Source organism: Oratosquilla oratoria, chromosome 23 (assembly GCF_046742065.1).
Source record: "Oratosquilla oratoria isolate Oo_2021 chromosome 23, ASM4674206v1, whole genome shotgun sequence".
NCBI classification, from domain to species: Eukaryota; Metazoa; Arthropoda; class Malacostraca; order Stomatopoda; family Squillidae; genus Oratosquilla; species Oratosquilla oratoria.
In genome coordinates, this window is record NC_134799.1 from 21,764,132 (window position 1) to 21,780,615 (window position 16,484).

The following is a 16,484-nucleotide window of genomic DNA, read 5'->3' on the forward strand; positions in this document are numbered from 1 at the left end:
GTCGGTGGGAGAATAGCCCGGCAGCGAAATTCACCGCGGGCGAAGGCACACATGCTATCACGAACAACAACACTAGGACCAGATTCCATACTTACAGAGAAGCGGAGATAAGAGAGGGATAAAGGGAGGGAACAGGGGTCTCAAGCGCTTCCAAGCAGGGGGAAGGCGGCGATGCAGGACGTTCCACACAAAGGACGCCGTTGGAAGGGTGTAGAAGGCCGATGCAGAGTGCGTGCCTTTCGTTCGAGACAATCGAACGATGTCGGGTTTGGCGCAGGAAATTAATTTTTCCTGATACAAGCACGGGAGCGGGGAATACGGTCCCCGAACTGAACTTCAGTGTTAGCCGGACTGTGAGAGATGTTGACTCGATCGCTACCGCTTAGACAATGGAGCTTCTACCCTCCTACCCTTGTGGGGGGCCCCCTTGCCCCAGGAGGGCCCCTTACTGAGGATAATGGTTGCCCAGACCCTCGGAGTGAGGTGTTTTCAAGCACACACAGTGTTAGCGGTAGAAACGCGCCGCGTATCCTTGGGTAAGGAGTACCGAAGAGTTTGTATTCTTCGGAACAAATTAGCTTTTCACATAGAGTACTGGATACCTGGAATAATTTAGATAAAGTGTGTGCAAACATTATTGAAGATTTTAAGAAAAAACTTGATGCTGAAAGATACAAAGATGGGTCACCATGAGCATAGCTCCCTTCCTGTATAATACAACTAGGTATCCGGAGAACAAGTGTCTGTACCTCCTCATGGAGGTAAGGGGGTTGACAGGTTTTGCAATTTGGAGAGCTTTGCTTTCCATCATTCGGTTACCTGTCACTGGTCCTAAATTAATAAATTAAAAAATGAGAAGTTCATAGTTATATACAATATATATATATATTTTTAGCAAGGTTAAAAATACTAGATAATTGTTGTTAAATCTATATAATCAAACTGCATTCAAGTAATTTGTGGATAATACTCTCAAAATTACATAATCCATTTCAACAAATTGTTACAAGTACTAATCAGAAATACTGAAAATAAATAACTATATTGCACAGTCACAAAATATATTACATGAATTTTTTACTTAAACTATTCCTTCACAAAAACATATCAATGGTATTTTCCTAATAACAATGGTCTCCATTATCACCATCCAAATTAAATTTTTCATTTAACTGGGGCATCAAAATTAATGGTTATCATATACTAGGTACTATACTTCAATTTGACAGAAGAAAGATGGATAATCAATTGTCATAACCTAAGACATCCAGGATTTACTTAAAATAATTATGTTAAGGTCCATGAACACAAATGTAAGTTATATAATTAACTAAAATACTCAACACAGTTTGTCATCCAGTTCACCATCTAAAACCTTCAGTAAAACATTTCCTTCTTAAGATGAACCTTAATGGATATTTGGTATATGACTACTTTTGTTTTGCTTCATTATTTGCTCCATTTTTTACTGTAACAGACATCAACTTTACACTTTTGCTATTGTGACCAGAATTTGTTTTATTCCTTCTTAATGCTAGTTCATGTTGTTGACATCAATATATTATATCAAGGACCCACTCCAAAGAATCACACAATTGGACAGAAATTTATTGTGGTTTATGAACCCGAGATACCTCAAAAGTGAATAGTATAATATAACTTCCATAAATAGTAGCTGAAAGTGCATGGTGGCATAGTAATTTTTACATTACAGAACCAGTATCCTGTTTGACTGGATAGTTGATATTAAACTGCAGATGCATGATGAAATAGTGGATGTTAATTTGAGGAGATTATTGACTTTGGATGAATGACAAAACATCATCTTATAAACTGAAATAGTAAACCATTACTTATCCAGACTACAGCACAAAGACAGGACTATCATAATCAAATTAATTTGAACCAATTAGGCACACAAATGGAGCCTATGTAATGTATATGCAAGCAATCACATCACCGTGATACGAGAATGCAAAACAACCACAGAAGAGAAACTTGTAGACAGTAAGTACTTTCGTATATTACATCTTCAGACCGAGTCTGAAGATGTAATATACAAAAGTGCTTACTGTCTACAAGTTTCTCTTGTGTTAATTTTGCATATATATATATATATATATATAATACATATATATATTATCTGTTTAGGAGTTTTATTACATTGGAAGCACCAACATCCACTTTCTCCAGAATTTAGTGTAATCACAAAGATACAAGTCTTATGATTTGTTTAGAATCCATTCTCTGAATCCCAGTTTTTTTTTTTTTTACCAAAGGTAATTCCAATATCCTAGAAAACCTTATAAATGAGTCAATAACATTTTGCAATACAGGGTATAAAGCAGTAGGTGAGTTAACTCCATGTCTAGTGAAAGTGGTGTCAATGAAAATGGATAAATAAATGGAGAGACTGGTAAAAAGAAAAATACAAGTTTTACTAATTTCCTTCATTGGTATATAATTTTTTTCAGCTTAAAGTCTGGTTGAACAAGTTTCCTGTTTGTATTGCAATTTTTAGTAAGATACAATTTACTATGTACCGGTTATTACATTAGTTTGTTGTTTTAAGCAAGCTAGATTCATTTTATGAATATTGCATGAACAATGAGCTTTTTTTCTGAAAAAGGATTCATTACAATGGAACAATTCCAGTCATATCTATGAAAGTTTCTTTTACATGGTTATCTTCATCAGTACATCTACTTCATGAAATGAATGTACTTTTAAAACTACCTTAATTTCTAATTCATACTGGTTCTAGCTTTTGAAGTACAGTAAAGCCTGGATTTAACAAACCACGGGGGGTTCAAAAGTTCAATATATTCAAAGGTATTGCTGTCCCATGAGTTCAAACATACATATGTTGTTCTGGATGATCGAGAACATAAACACAGGGGAAGGCTCGGAACCCTAAACACTCTTAAAGTTTCATTCGCGTAGAACTTCTTCAGAGAGTGTACGGAAAACTGTTTTCCATACACTATGAAGTTCTACGTGAACGAAATGTTAGAGTGTTTAGGGTTCCGAGCCTTCCCCTGTGCTTATGTTCTCCATCATCCAAATCATTTGTCTAAAATACTAATCAATATGTTGTTCTACACAAATACAATAATAAGAACAAAGTATAATGCACTACATTCTGTGATGAATATTTTTTTTATCATTTTGGTTATTTAGGAGTGTCAAAATTGATTTAGGGGCTTTCAGATTATTTCTTTAAGTATCCTTTGAAAATTATTCATAGAAATTCCATATTCACATTAACCCATGAATGTTGGAAGCCATGTACACATATGCACATGCATGCACACTCACACACACATACATCAGAACCTGAAATTGTAGACAGAATAGATTACAAAACACCAATAGGAAAGTGACCATGTACTAATAGAATTCAAACTAAAAAAAAACAAATAGACCCAAGAAGAAATGAGAAACATAGAATAGGAAGACCAATGTACAACAAAACGAATTTTGAGAAACTTAAAAAATTCTTTCGTAATGCAAACTGGGAAAAATTCCTAAATGAAGAAACAAGGATGGAAGAGAAATGGAATATACTGAAATAAATCTATATTGTGGGTGTGATCAAATATGTTCCACAACAAAAACAAGAAATATACATAAAGAACTGGTACAACTAAAAATGTAGTGAAGCCAAGGATAAAAGAGACAAAGCCTGGAAAAAATGGAAAAAGACAAAAAAGAGCAAATGGCAAATATGCATCAAACTAAGAAAGGATTATGTAAAAATACACAGATAAGAAAATAGAAATTATGAAAAGGAAATAATAGAAAAATGCAAGGAACAACCGAAACTATTTTATAGATATGTGAATGGTAAACTAAAAAAACACAGGAAATAGAAAAGCTGCACCAAGGAAGTCATGAATACACTGAAGAACAAGAAATGGCAGAAGTTATGAGCAACTACTTCAAATTGGTATTCACAATTGAGAACAAACCTAACTGTGAGGGAACACAGACAGAAATCCCCCCCAATGAAGGAAATCAGTGACCAAATAAGGAACCTTGATGTTAGAAAATTGCAAATTGGATAGTGAAGGAATGCGTAGAGGAATTAACCGACAAAATACACACTATAATCAAATGCTTACTCAAAGAAGGAAAGGTACCACAAGACTGGAAAAATGCAAACATTGTACCAATATATAAAGGAGGAAACAAGGAAAATCCAACTAACTACAGACCGGTCTCCCTAACAAGCACAGTAGCTAAAATATGTGAAAAAGGGATCAAAAGTAGATGGGTTAAACACCTGGAAGAAAAATCTATACAAAGAATAGAGAGAGTAACAACAAAGTTGGCACCAGCTCTTTCCAAATTAACATGTGAACAAAGATTATTGAAATTGGAACTACATGTACCAACACTAGAGCAGAGAAGAGAAAGAGGAATGGAAATCCTTGACAGGAATGATTTACTAAAAAATGACAATGGAAAAACAAGAGATCATGAAAAGAAACTAAAAAAGGATAACTATAGAAGAGATCGGAAAAAGAATAGCTTCCCACACAGAGTAATGGATATATGGAATAACTTGGATAAAGAAACAGGGTGTGCAAATACTATTCAAGATTTTAAGAGAAAAAAAAAAAAAAAAAAAAAAACAATGCTGAAAGATACAAAGACTCACCATGAACATAGCTCCCTTCCCGTGTAATACAACTTGGTAAATACACACACAGGGCCTCCTTGGAGTCACAGACAGCATCACTGTTTGTGAACTTCCATCTTATATATTGAACTATGTCATATCAATGGGTAGTTTGGAAGGAACATAGCATTTGTTATATCCAACATTCACTATAATGGGATTCATTATATTGAGGGGTTACTATATGTACACAATTTATTATTTTTTCATACCACCATTACTGGAATGACATACACAAGAGTGAGAACATTACAATTCCACCTAATATTCTACTACAGGGAAATTACTTGATAAAATTTAATGCCATGTTTTACGAAATCAACATCTCATGAATTACATGTATGCCTCTCAAAACAAATTAACTAGAAAATGCCAATTGGTTAAAAAAAATTAGCATTTATGATTTTTAGTGGTATTATTAAATCTTATGCAGATGAATTTTCAATGTAACATACATCAACAGTAGCATAATGAGGCAAAAGTGTAGTTTCACCATCCCAACCCACCTATTGATAATGACCAGAAAAGTAATGAAAACGGGAAAGCTTATATCTGTTTATATATGACGAAGATCATTCTTATACATACTTTTTGGATGCTGCCAGATTTTATTCAACTTTGGAAAATCCTCTGGCATTTAAGTTGGTCTTCATGAATAAAAGATGGGTAACACTAAATAAAAATATATACATCTTCAAAATCCCAAACAATAATCTAGTTGAGTTCAAGGTGATTTGGACAAAATATCAATTACTGCTAATTAAAAGCTACCAAGCTGATCAGTAAATAACAATAATGAATTCTGAACATGTTGATAAAATCAAACTTTTGCTTTAATGATGCAGTTGAATTTAGAATGCTGCACTGCTGCATAGCAGTGCCTATGATAGTAAAAATACAAATAAAAGCTGGAAGCTACTCTTTGTAGACAAAACATTACAATTGGAAGCAAAATATATAGTGTTCAGTATTTGACTTGTAAACTTAGTGGTTTAGTCCTGCCCAAGAATATAAGGAGGATTTCACCTTGTGATATTGCAAATATTACTATATATTTACCGTGCAGTGCAATGCTGTCCAGTCTTCCAATTTACAGATCTGATTTTTGTCCATAATCCTTCCCAGTCTTTCAAGTTTAAATATCTGATTTTTCAAGATGTTACCATTTTATAAAATTATCATCAGGGTCTTCAATAACTGATTTATTTGCACAAAGGATAAACATGATTAAAATTATTTTCATGACATAGTGGTTTATTACTGGGGCCTTGATAATTTGTCCCAAGCTAGTATTGGATCACATCTCGAAAAAAAAAAAAAAAAGGTCTTGGGATGATGTGATAGGGTGGTCAGTATCTTTCTACCCCAATTTGACTCCTAAGCAGATGTCAGTACTCATTCACTGCTGAATTAACTAGGAGGGGATAGACCCTCAACCCTGCAATGAAAGCTTTCTCTACAACTAAGCCAAACCTTAAAGCCTGTTTGATCATCCCTTGCAGTTAAGTGCAACCTACAGTGGGTGATATATGAAAAACTTTGCAATAAAGCTATCACTGGTAGCCACAATTCTTGAGATTAACTATTCTCGTCCCTCTAACTAGATATATCATAAAAGTCTTCTTTAATGCATTATCTTCTACCTTTCCATTACAACTTCTTTTTCTTTCTTAAAACTTATATGATCCATTTTAAGAGAAGTCCCTGTTGGTGAGCATGAGTGGGGCTACCAGAGTCCAGGTGTACAGAAGCAAACAGATCCAACTGGATACAATCTTAACCCAGACAGCAGACATGTTATTGGAGAGGGTAGTCAGATCCGAATTTGGAGTCAGCCAATTGGTCAAAGTCATCATGACATACAGAGTGGCCAAGCCAAACATTACATGGAAAAAGCTCCATGAATATGCAACACCTTCTTCTTCATTGTCCCACACATGGTGTCCTTCTCCAGTTTCAGGGTCACTTGTAGTACCTGACAAGAAACAAAATTGATTTTTAAACTTTATCATTTCTTCAGATGTAAAAGATTTAGTCAAAGAGAATTAATGTATTCTGTAATATAAAATCCAAATAATTCTTATGATCAATTCATACTAAAATAATAAATGGTAGCTGGCATTTTTCATAGTTACAACACTGGGGAAGAGATCTTTTTGATATATGTACAACATTGCTTTTTTACAACTATATAAAAAAATCTGACAACAATATGTGAGGAAATCATGAAATATGGTGTAATCCCCATGTTATTCTATTTATGCGTATTGAAAGACAAGATACATTAAATGAGTTAGTTTTAGTGTTGTGAATGGCTCAAAGTAGGGTGCATGAACTGGGTGGATGCATGCACAGTAGGGACTGATGATGGGTACCTGGTTGTGGTGGTCCAACCAATATATTTCGCAGAGAGAATAATTTCTCTGCTGCCCATTTTCAAAACCTATCAACCCCTTCACCTCCATCTGGAGATAAAAGCCCCAAGGGACTGCCATTCAGTCTGGACTAGGGCTGAGACCTTCCTTTCTCAACTTCAACTACATTTCACAAAGGAGAGCTGACAACCGGCGAGTTCTCTCCTCCTACTACTTTCAGTTGGTGAGAGAGAAACAATCCCACACTAATATAACAGACAATAACCCAAATATTCTTCCTAGAAAGACCCATGAGAGGGCCCTAAGGACCACTGCCAGCCTATGTGAAGTGAAGAGATAGGTCAAGTGGAAGAAGGATTCTCCAAGATTAATGTGGATGAGGGTGAAACTGGGAAGTGAGATGTGGGTTTTTGTAAGTGCATGTGGGCCTGGTGAGAAGTGTGTAGAAGAAAGGGAGGGTTTTTGGATGGACTTAAATGAGTGTATAGAGGGATTAGGGAGAAATGTCAATGTAGTGGTATTAGGAGACCTTAATGCTAGGGTAGGAAATGAACCAAGAGATGGAGTGGTTAGGAAGTGTGGAGTTCCAGGAAAGAATCGTAGTGGAGAGTTGATGGTGGAGAAATGTCTTGAAGATGGATGGAAGTGTGGCAGTGTTAATGGATCATGTAGTGGTAAATAGGAGTATAGTTGGAAGAGTTAAGGATATACATGTTCTAAGGGGAGAGAGTGGGGGAACATCAGATCATTTTCTGGAAGGTAAGTTGAGAGTGGAGGATAGGTGGAGAAAGAGGAAAAGGACAAAAGGTAGGGAGGTGCTTAGAGTGAACTGCTTAAATGAAAAAGAAAAGGAGGAGTACAAGAAGAAACTGAGACAGGAGTGGGAGGAGGTGAAGGATAGAGTAGAACTAGGAGTGAAGGAAGAATGGGGATGGTTCAAGGAGGGAGTCTCAAGGTGTGTGGAACAAGGAAGATGTGAGGAAATAGAAGGAAGGGTAGTGAGTGGTGGGATGAGGAAACAAAGAAGGTTGTAGAAGAGAAAAAATGAGCTTTTGCAGATTGGTTACAAAATAGGATGGGAGAACCATTGGAGAGGTACAAAGAAAAGAGAAGAGAAGTGAAGCATAAGATAAAGGAAGTAAAGAGGAGAGCAGATGTGAAATGGGGTAAGAGTATGACAGAAAATTTTGAAAATAATAAAAAGATGTTTTGGAAAGAAATTAAGAGAGGAAGAGGGGACGAATCAAGTAAAGAAGAAAAGGTAAAATGTGTAGATGGAGAGATGATAATGGAAGAGAAGGCAGTGAGAGGAAGATGAACAGTGTATTTTATGAAGTTGCTAAATGTGAAGGAGGATAGGGAGGGAAAGGTAGTTGCAGTGGGAAGTGCTAAGAAAATGAATATGATGAGTGAGGAAAATGGAGGAGAAATAAGGAAAGATGAAGGTGTAGGCAGTTGTTAAGATAATGAGAGCAGGTAAGGCACCTGGGTTGGATGGTTGTCATGCAGAATGTCTGAAAAAAAGGAGGTACAGTGATGGTAGACTGGAGGAGTGCCTGTATAGTTCCATTTTACAAGGGAAAAGGGGACAAGTGTGAGTGTAGCAGTTCCTGAGTGATCAGTTTGAGTGAAGTTGGGAATGCTCATAGGAGGGTTTTGATTGAAGGGATTAGGAGGGAAACAGCGGGAGTAATTGGGGAGGAACAGTGTGGGTTTAGGACAGGTAGGGGTTGTGTAGATCAGATTTTTGTGGTAGGACGGATATGTGAGAAAGCTATAGGAAAAGGTAAGGATTTTTTTGGGCTTTTATGGATTTGGAAAAGGTTTATGACAGGGTAGACAGGAAGGCACTGTGGGAGGTATTGCAGATATATGGGATAAGAGGAAAGCTTTTGGGAGCTGTCAAGAGTTTTTACGAGAGTAGTAGTGCGTGTGTTAGGATTAGAAATGGAGAAAGTGAGTCGTTTGAGGAAAAGGTGGGACTTCGTCAGGGATGTGTTATGTTGCCCTGGCTGTTTAATTTATACATGGATGGGGTGGTGCAAGAGGTAAATCCAAGGATGGTGGGCCAGGGATTGGATAGGAGAAAAATGAGAGATAAGCCAGCTGTTTGCTGATGACACTGCGTTTGTACCAGGATCAGAGGAGGGATTGAGGAAGTTAGTGACAGAGTTTGGGAAAGTGTGTGAAAGAAGTTGAAGATAAATGTGGATAAAAATAAGGTGATGAGATGTACAAAGGGAGATAGTGGCAGCAGACTGGAAGTGAATATTAAGGGAAAGAGACTGGAGGAAGTGGATAGTTTTAGGTACTTGGGTGCAAATGTGGCAGGAAAGGGAGGAGTGGAGGTAGAATGTAGATTGAAAAAGCAAGTAAATACCTTGGGGGATTAAAAAGTGTAATGAGAAATAGACATTTGGGAATGGATGCTTAGAGGAGATAGTATAAAGGAGTGATTGTGCCAACAGGATTGTACGGGGGTAGAAACATGGAACATAAGAGAGGAAGAGGTGTTTGAACGTGTTTGAGATGAGGTGTCTGAGAATTATGATAGGGGTTACTAGGCTGGAGAGTGAGAAATGAGGAGGTGAGGAGAACAGGAGTGGAAAGGGAGTTGGGAGATAGGGTTGATGAAAGAGTATTGGGATGGTTTGGACACATGGAAAGAATGAGTGAAGAAAGACTAGTAAAAGAGGTGTGGAAGGCAGAGATGGAAGGAGTGAACATGATGGGGTGACCTAGGATGAGATGGATGGATGGGGTAAAAGGGGCATTGGGAAAGAGGGGAATGTCTGTTGAGGAAGGACAGGAGAGGACAGAAGATAGGGGTGAATGGAGAATGGTTGTATATGGATGATGCTGTGACACATGAGGTGGAATAGGTGGGGGATGGGGGTTGACAAAGCATGTGCGAGAAATAATTTGATGCTGCCTAAAGGGATTTTTCCCCATCTACTTTTCTGCACGAGGAAACAGAGAGGGGGTTGTTGTTGTTGTTGTTGATTTAATGAAGTGGCCTTGCTGTGGATGTGCTGTGTCTTGTGACACTGCTTCTGACCCAGGGCAGTGGACAAGATCCAGGGATGACCAGTCATCCAGGAGGTGCCATGATAAGAGGGAGGGAAGAGGGTGGAGGGGTGTGGGATGTGATAGGGATGGAATGGGTGGGAGTGGTTTTTATGCCTTTGTTTTTTGGCTACCTCCATTATAATGGGGAAAAAACCCTTTGGTATATGAATGTACTATGAAATACATATAGCTACAAACATTATTCAGAAACACCAATTTACTCTTTAATAAATTCTGGAATTCACATTTTATTTCCCCTTATTTTTTTCAGCTGAAGCAAAATTACTCTATTTGCTTTAGGGACACTAGGACTGGTGAGGGTATGACTACATTATCTATATCAACTCAGCACACCATACTTTCACAATTAAAGTTTTTTCAACACCTCACAAGGCTGCTTCATAAATTCAGCGACCCCCCCCATCTCCGTCCCCTCATGCAAAAAAGAAGAAGGGATTTCTCCCCGTCTTCTCCTTTTTTGCATGAGGGGACGGAGAGGGGGGGGGGTCGCCGAACTTATGAAGCGGCCTTGCTGTGGATGTGCTGTGTCTTGCGACACTGCTTCTGACCCAGGGCAGTGGACAGGATGCAGGGATGACCCGTCATCCAGGAGGTGCCAATTTAAGAAGGAGGGTGGAGGGGAGTGGAATATATAGGAAATGGAATGGGTGGGAGTGGTTTCTATGCCTTTTTCTTTTTGGCTACCCCCCATGTAGGGGGAAAAAGCCTTTGGTATATGTATGTATGTACAAAGTGACTATGGAGTAATGTCTGGACTGATGATTTTTAACCTCTTAAATACAAGTCAAATATGTACACATCAGGTTGACCAATGGATGATGGTGCATCACAATATATAAAGTTATTCTCTTTCATCCTGAATAAATATAACATCACTGAAAATGTAATCAAGCCTGTTTATAGAATATGGGAGTCATTCAGCTATAACTACAAAATAAATACTATCAGGAAGACGACACTGGCATCCTTGTATACCCCCTCACGGCTCATGATGCACATGTAGGCATTATTGTATTCAAGAGGTTATAAGGTTCAAGAACAAGAAAGCACGTGATGTAAATGAAAACATTTTTTTTCCCAATTACAAGCTATGACCTAAAAAGTAAGGTGGCCAGGCATGGATAAGCCTCACACACATTCCTGCTTTACCCATGTAAGAATTGTACCTTGTTGCTTCTTCAGCAATACTACTAATTTACTTCTGATACACCCCTCTAATGGAGCTGGTCATCATCTTAGTCTATATGGGCATCCATGCACAATTTTGGTTTCCTGACAAGCTCTTAAGGTTTCAATTATCCCAAGCAGATGCCTTTTTCTTGGTCTATAACCTGCTTTCATTTTCAGTGCCACTGACTCAAGAATTCTTTGAGGATATCTATTTTAATTTTCATTTTCATACCTCAGTTAGCCTATTCTATATTCTCCCAACCCTGTCTGTACTCAGATCCATTCATAAGTCCTTCAAGTACTTTGTCATATTCTAATATTACAATGATTATAAAGATAATGCTGACAGAAAATCTTTTGGTCCATAATAAGGTCCTCAAGAAATGATGGATCCTGTCAGAGGCATAAATGTCATGGTGCTTGGAAAACAAAAAGAAGACAAAGAAGATGAAGAAAAAGAACACAATGAAAAAGAGGACAAAGGAAGAAGTTTTTCTCTTGCTGATTTCTATAGTTATGTTGTTCCACTGCGAGCCAGCAAAGAGCCTTTGAATCTTACCCTGCCCACATCATTGCTACCTGTACAAACAACCATAACCACTGTTTCACCGATTGTATTCCCTGATGCCTTGAACAGTTTTAGTGATACCATGACCCAGCTGATACATGTCATTTAGTCTTTCACCAAAGGATTTTGTCATAACCTTGCAACAGAATTCCTAACCACCAAGAACTCATGATGGTCAGCTGCATCACTCTCCAGTGAAGCAAAACACTTGGTGCAAGATAGATGGAACTCCATGGGATGTCTGTTCACTGAGCTTTGGCTCAAAGGTTATTTCATGGTGCACCATCCACTTTCAGGAACATTGGAAGGAGAAAAGGTAGGTCACACATGGGATTGTGAAAAGGTTTCAGCCTTCTCAGAGATCACATTTAAGAAGTTGAATCTCTTCCTCATATTGCCTGAGCCAGCCTTTAAATGACATTTCTTTCATGCCATTTTGCTCTTCTTCTAGATAGAAAAAAAAAAAAAAAATAATAATAATAATGATAAACTTAAATCACTAAAATACAATCTTACTCTGCTTATCTTACATTATAACTTTATTATCTCTACAGCTTAATTTCAGAGACTGAGGTTATTAGAACACTACTGCACACTGTGTGATACAATAATTCTTACTAAAATAATAGCGTACTGTTCTTACTAAAGCAAGACTAGTCTTGGCAGAGTAAGCTGTCTTTTTATCAAGTAGCAATTTTACAAGTTCATGCACAGTCCTTGAGCATCTCAATTCTATTGCCTCCACATGACTATTCTGACTTACATTCATCACTCATATACTTAAATTGACCACTCTTGCTTCATTCATTCTTTCATTGCTTCAAGGGACCAATGACAGGTACCTACATACATAGGTGGTCATGCAAGATGGATAGTGAAGCTGTCCATTTTCAAAACCTGTCAACCCCTTCATCTCTAAGGACTGGGTTAAAGATCTCTCTGTCAAATTCAACTATATTTTTTATACTTTTTTCACACAGGGAGAGCCAATAACCAGTGACTAGTCCCCTCTCCCTCCCACTTTCAGCCAGTCCCTCACTAATAAAGCAGAATATAGTCCAAAGTTTCTTTCAAGAAAGATCTATGGGGAGTTCCAAGAACAATTGCATTTCTGTGGGGTTCTGGGTTTTCCACTTGGTGAAACAGTCTACAATTTTCACTGATTCCACTGATATCATCCTTTATTTTTCCACACCACTGTCAGGCCACCTACAACCTTCTCCTGCTTGTGATTTCCACACTTGGATACCACAATTTCCTGTCTTGTCAATACATGAAAACATGCATAGTAACCTGTTTCTTAATATTCACTATCACTCCCTCACCAAACTCAAGCAAATAAAAGTCATACAATATGAAAGTGTTATTTGTGTCCACAACCTGCACATCCGACATCATTAAAAAAAAATAAAAAACAACATGCATTCCTAATCAAAATCAGAGATGTAAACAATGAATCTACTATGGAAATGGCATTAACCCCTTCCATACGGTGCCGCACACGTAGGCGTCATGGGGAAGCGAGTGTATTCGCGAGGCTGCCATATCGGCGTCTTGATTATATTTATTGTAGTCGCCCCTCCATAATGACATTCTTTCTAATTCTTTTGTAATCGCATTTTCTATGGTTATCAAAATTCACGGGTGAAGAGAGAACGATCGATATAAGCGGTGACTATATTTTATGATGCGAGTATTATTACGACACGTCGTACGACTGGCATTGGCTGCTGCCACCGAGATCTAAGTCCATGACGCCTACGTGTGCGGCACCGTATGGAAGGGGTTAATACAAAAAATAATCAAAGCACATAAACTACTGCTGCAAACAGAATTCATAGAGATACAGTATAACCAAAATTGACAACTATAAATAAATCCCAATGTCATTATCAAGGGAGGCAGCCAAAGTCAAAGGCATAAATCCACTCCCACCCATTTCATCCCCACATACTTCACTCCCATCCACCACCCCTCCCTCCCTCTTTACCCATTATCCAAGAAAAGAGGGAGGGAGGGGTGGTGAATGGGAGTGGAGGTAATGGGGATGAATTGGGTGGGAGTGGATTTATGCTTTTGACTTTAGCTACCTCCCTTGTAAGGGGAAAAATGCTGTTGGTATACATATGTCAATATCATGCAGATTTATCAAAAGCAAAACAAAAATAAAATGATAAATACAAGTCATGTACCTTGAACAACTTCATTGGTTACTAGTGGCAAGTCTCCAGTACCTTTGTGAGCTGCACAGGAAAGGAGAAAGCCATAATGATACACATTATCCTACCAACATTACAAAGTCATGGACAATGTGTACTATATAGCAGATAGAAAATGTAAAAATACTAGAAAAATATAAATAGTTGGAGATATTGATTTATGAAAGAAATCACAGAAAAATGATAAAGGACAAAAACTGGAGTTACAAATTGGCCACCTTACCAGATACTTAACAATACATTTGGCCTCTTTTTCATGAAATGACTAGATCCACAAATTTTCTAACCACTTGAAGACATTACAACACTTAGATCCAATGAAGGCAAAATAAATGCTCACTATTTCTATGACCTCAATCTAAATATGATGCAAGTCTGAGAGTTATTTGAATGGCATTCTATGGATGCATTAAGAACAAAACTACATCCTCAAATACACTTTCTGAAATTGTAAAAAATGGTAATGCCCTATTCTCAAAACACAAATATCAGGACAAAATTTACTTTTCAACATCATGCTCTGCATATTCCTTATATTGATAGAATTTCATGTCATTACATTCTGTACATTAGCTTTGCATATATGAACTTAATTTTTGTGCTCTTACCAAAATTGTACATTACGTTAACAATTTATCATATATGAACTTAATTTTTGTGCTCTTGCCAAAATTGTACATTACGTTAACAATTTTGTAACATAAACTACCAAAAGATTAAATGGAAGGAAAAAGTTCCAGAGAATAAACATTAATGAATTAACAAATAGATGGTGAAAGAAGAACTTATATGATGCTGAGATTTTAGGTCATTTAAAAATGTGAGTGTGGGGGTGGGGTGGGAGAAGTGCTGCAACTGTTGTGTTTGAATCTGTATTTTTACAGTGTCATGGTAGGTGTTTCAGGTAATGGGGAAAAAGCCCTTAGTGTGTATATGTATATTTACCTAGTTTACCTAGTTGTAATATATGGGAGGGGAGCTATGCTCATGATGACCCATCTTTGTATCTCTCCACATCAAGTTTTATCTTAAAATCTTGTAGAGTGTTTGCACATACTGTTTTGTTGTCTAATTTGTTCCATGTATTTATCGCTCTGTGTGGGAAACTGTTCCTTTTCAGGTTTTTTCTATAATTTTACCGTTGTCCCACACTAACAAGTCGTTCCTGTCTAAAACTTCCATTCCTTTTATTATTCTGTAGATAGTCAGCAAATCTCCTCTTTCTCTTCTTTGTTCCAGAGTTGGTAGATTCAATTTGGACAGTCTTTGCTCATATGTTAGTTCGGCAAGAGTCGGTGTTAGTTTGGTTGTCGCTCTTTGTATTCTTTCTAGTTTCTTAACATTCTTTTTGGTACTGGGTGTCCAAAGTGATGCTGGGTACTCAAGTTTTGGTCTTATTAGTGTAGTTAGTATTTTCTTTATAATTTCTTCATCCATATAAGCAAATGCCACTTTGATTGACCTCAATAAGTTCTAGGTTTCTCCGAATATTTTATTTATATGCTTATCTGGTTTCATGTCCTTTCCAATCATCACTCCAAGATCTTTTTCGAAGTTTGCTTTTTTTTTATTTTATCTTCCCCAATTCTGTAATCTTTTGATATTCTGCTTTTGCTCTTTCCAAATTCCATTATACTGTACTGCATTTCTTTATACACTCCTCCCTCGATTTACGAACTAGTTACGTTCTTGAAAAAACATTCGTATATAGAATATACTTAAATCGAGCACTTTTTTCCCATATAAACCCATTATATTATGTCAGATAGGTTCTTACAAACAAATTTCATGTCCCTATAAAGTCAACAACATTAAATATGTATAATCTTGAACACTGTTCTCAGCTAATTACATACAGACACATAAAATATCAATATCCAAAGTAGATAATAACGCTTAGGAGGCACAATGTCACTTGAAATAATGCTAATAATCCACGATTAACCGAGACCGAGTGAGTAGACAGAGCAGTACACGGCGTTGTTTTGAAACAATAACAAATTGGGCAGTTGGTTCTTTCTCAGTACCTGCGTATCTATTTTCACTTTTATTTTTTTCTTACCTGGACATATGGCAGTTATTGTTTTTTTTTTTTTAATATTCATGATGTAAAAATAATTTTCTTTTTTAATATTTATGATTTAAAAATACAGCAATTTTTTTCAATGGGATTTCATTCGTTATGGCGAATTTTTAGTTCGTATTTTGATTTTTGGGACAAAAATTTTTTGTTTGTTATATCGAAAATATGGAGCGTTCTTAAATCGAGGGAGGAGGGTATTAAATTTTACTTCCCACTTTTGAGTCCAATTACATATCGTGTCCAGATCTTGTTGCAATGAGTTGCAGTCCTCTTCCGTTTTTACCTTCTTTAGTAA

General features: G+C 37.0%; 1 protein-coding gene across 2 annotated transcripts in view; it reads right to left on the bottom strand.

Moving 5' to 3' along the window:
• Nucleotides 1–917: 917 nt before the first annotated feature.
• The window catches only part of LOC143038018 (serine incorporator 1-like), a 78,764-nt gene continuing 63,197 nt past the window's right edge, over nt 918–16,484 (bottom strand). The window contains exons 10-11 of one of the 2 annotated variants that reach the window (XM_076206865.1): nt 14,080–14,130; nt 918–6,659 (exon numbers count right to left, since the gene is read on the bottom strand). In XM_076206865.1, the coding sequence (XP_076062980.1) occupies nt 6,376–6,659; nt 14,080–14,130 (335 nt within the window). In that variant the 3' untranslated portion in view covers nt 918–6,375. The remainder of the gene's footprint in view (nt 6,660–14,079; nt 14,131–16,484) is intronic. The other variant, XM_076206866.1, reaches the window with a different exon arrangement.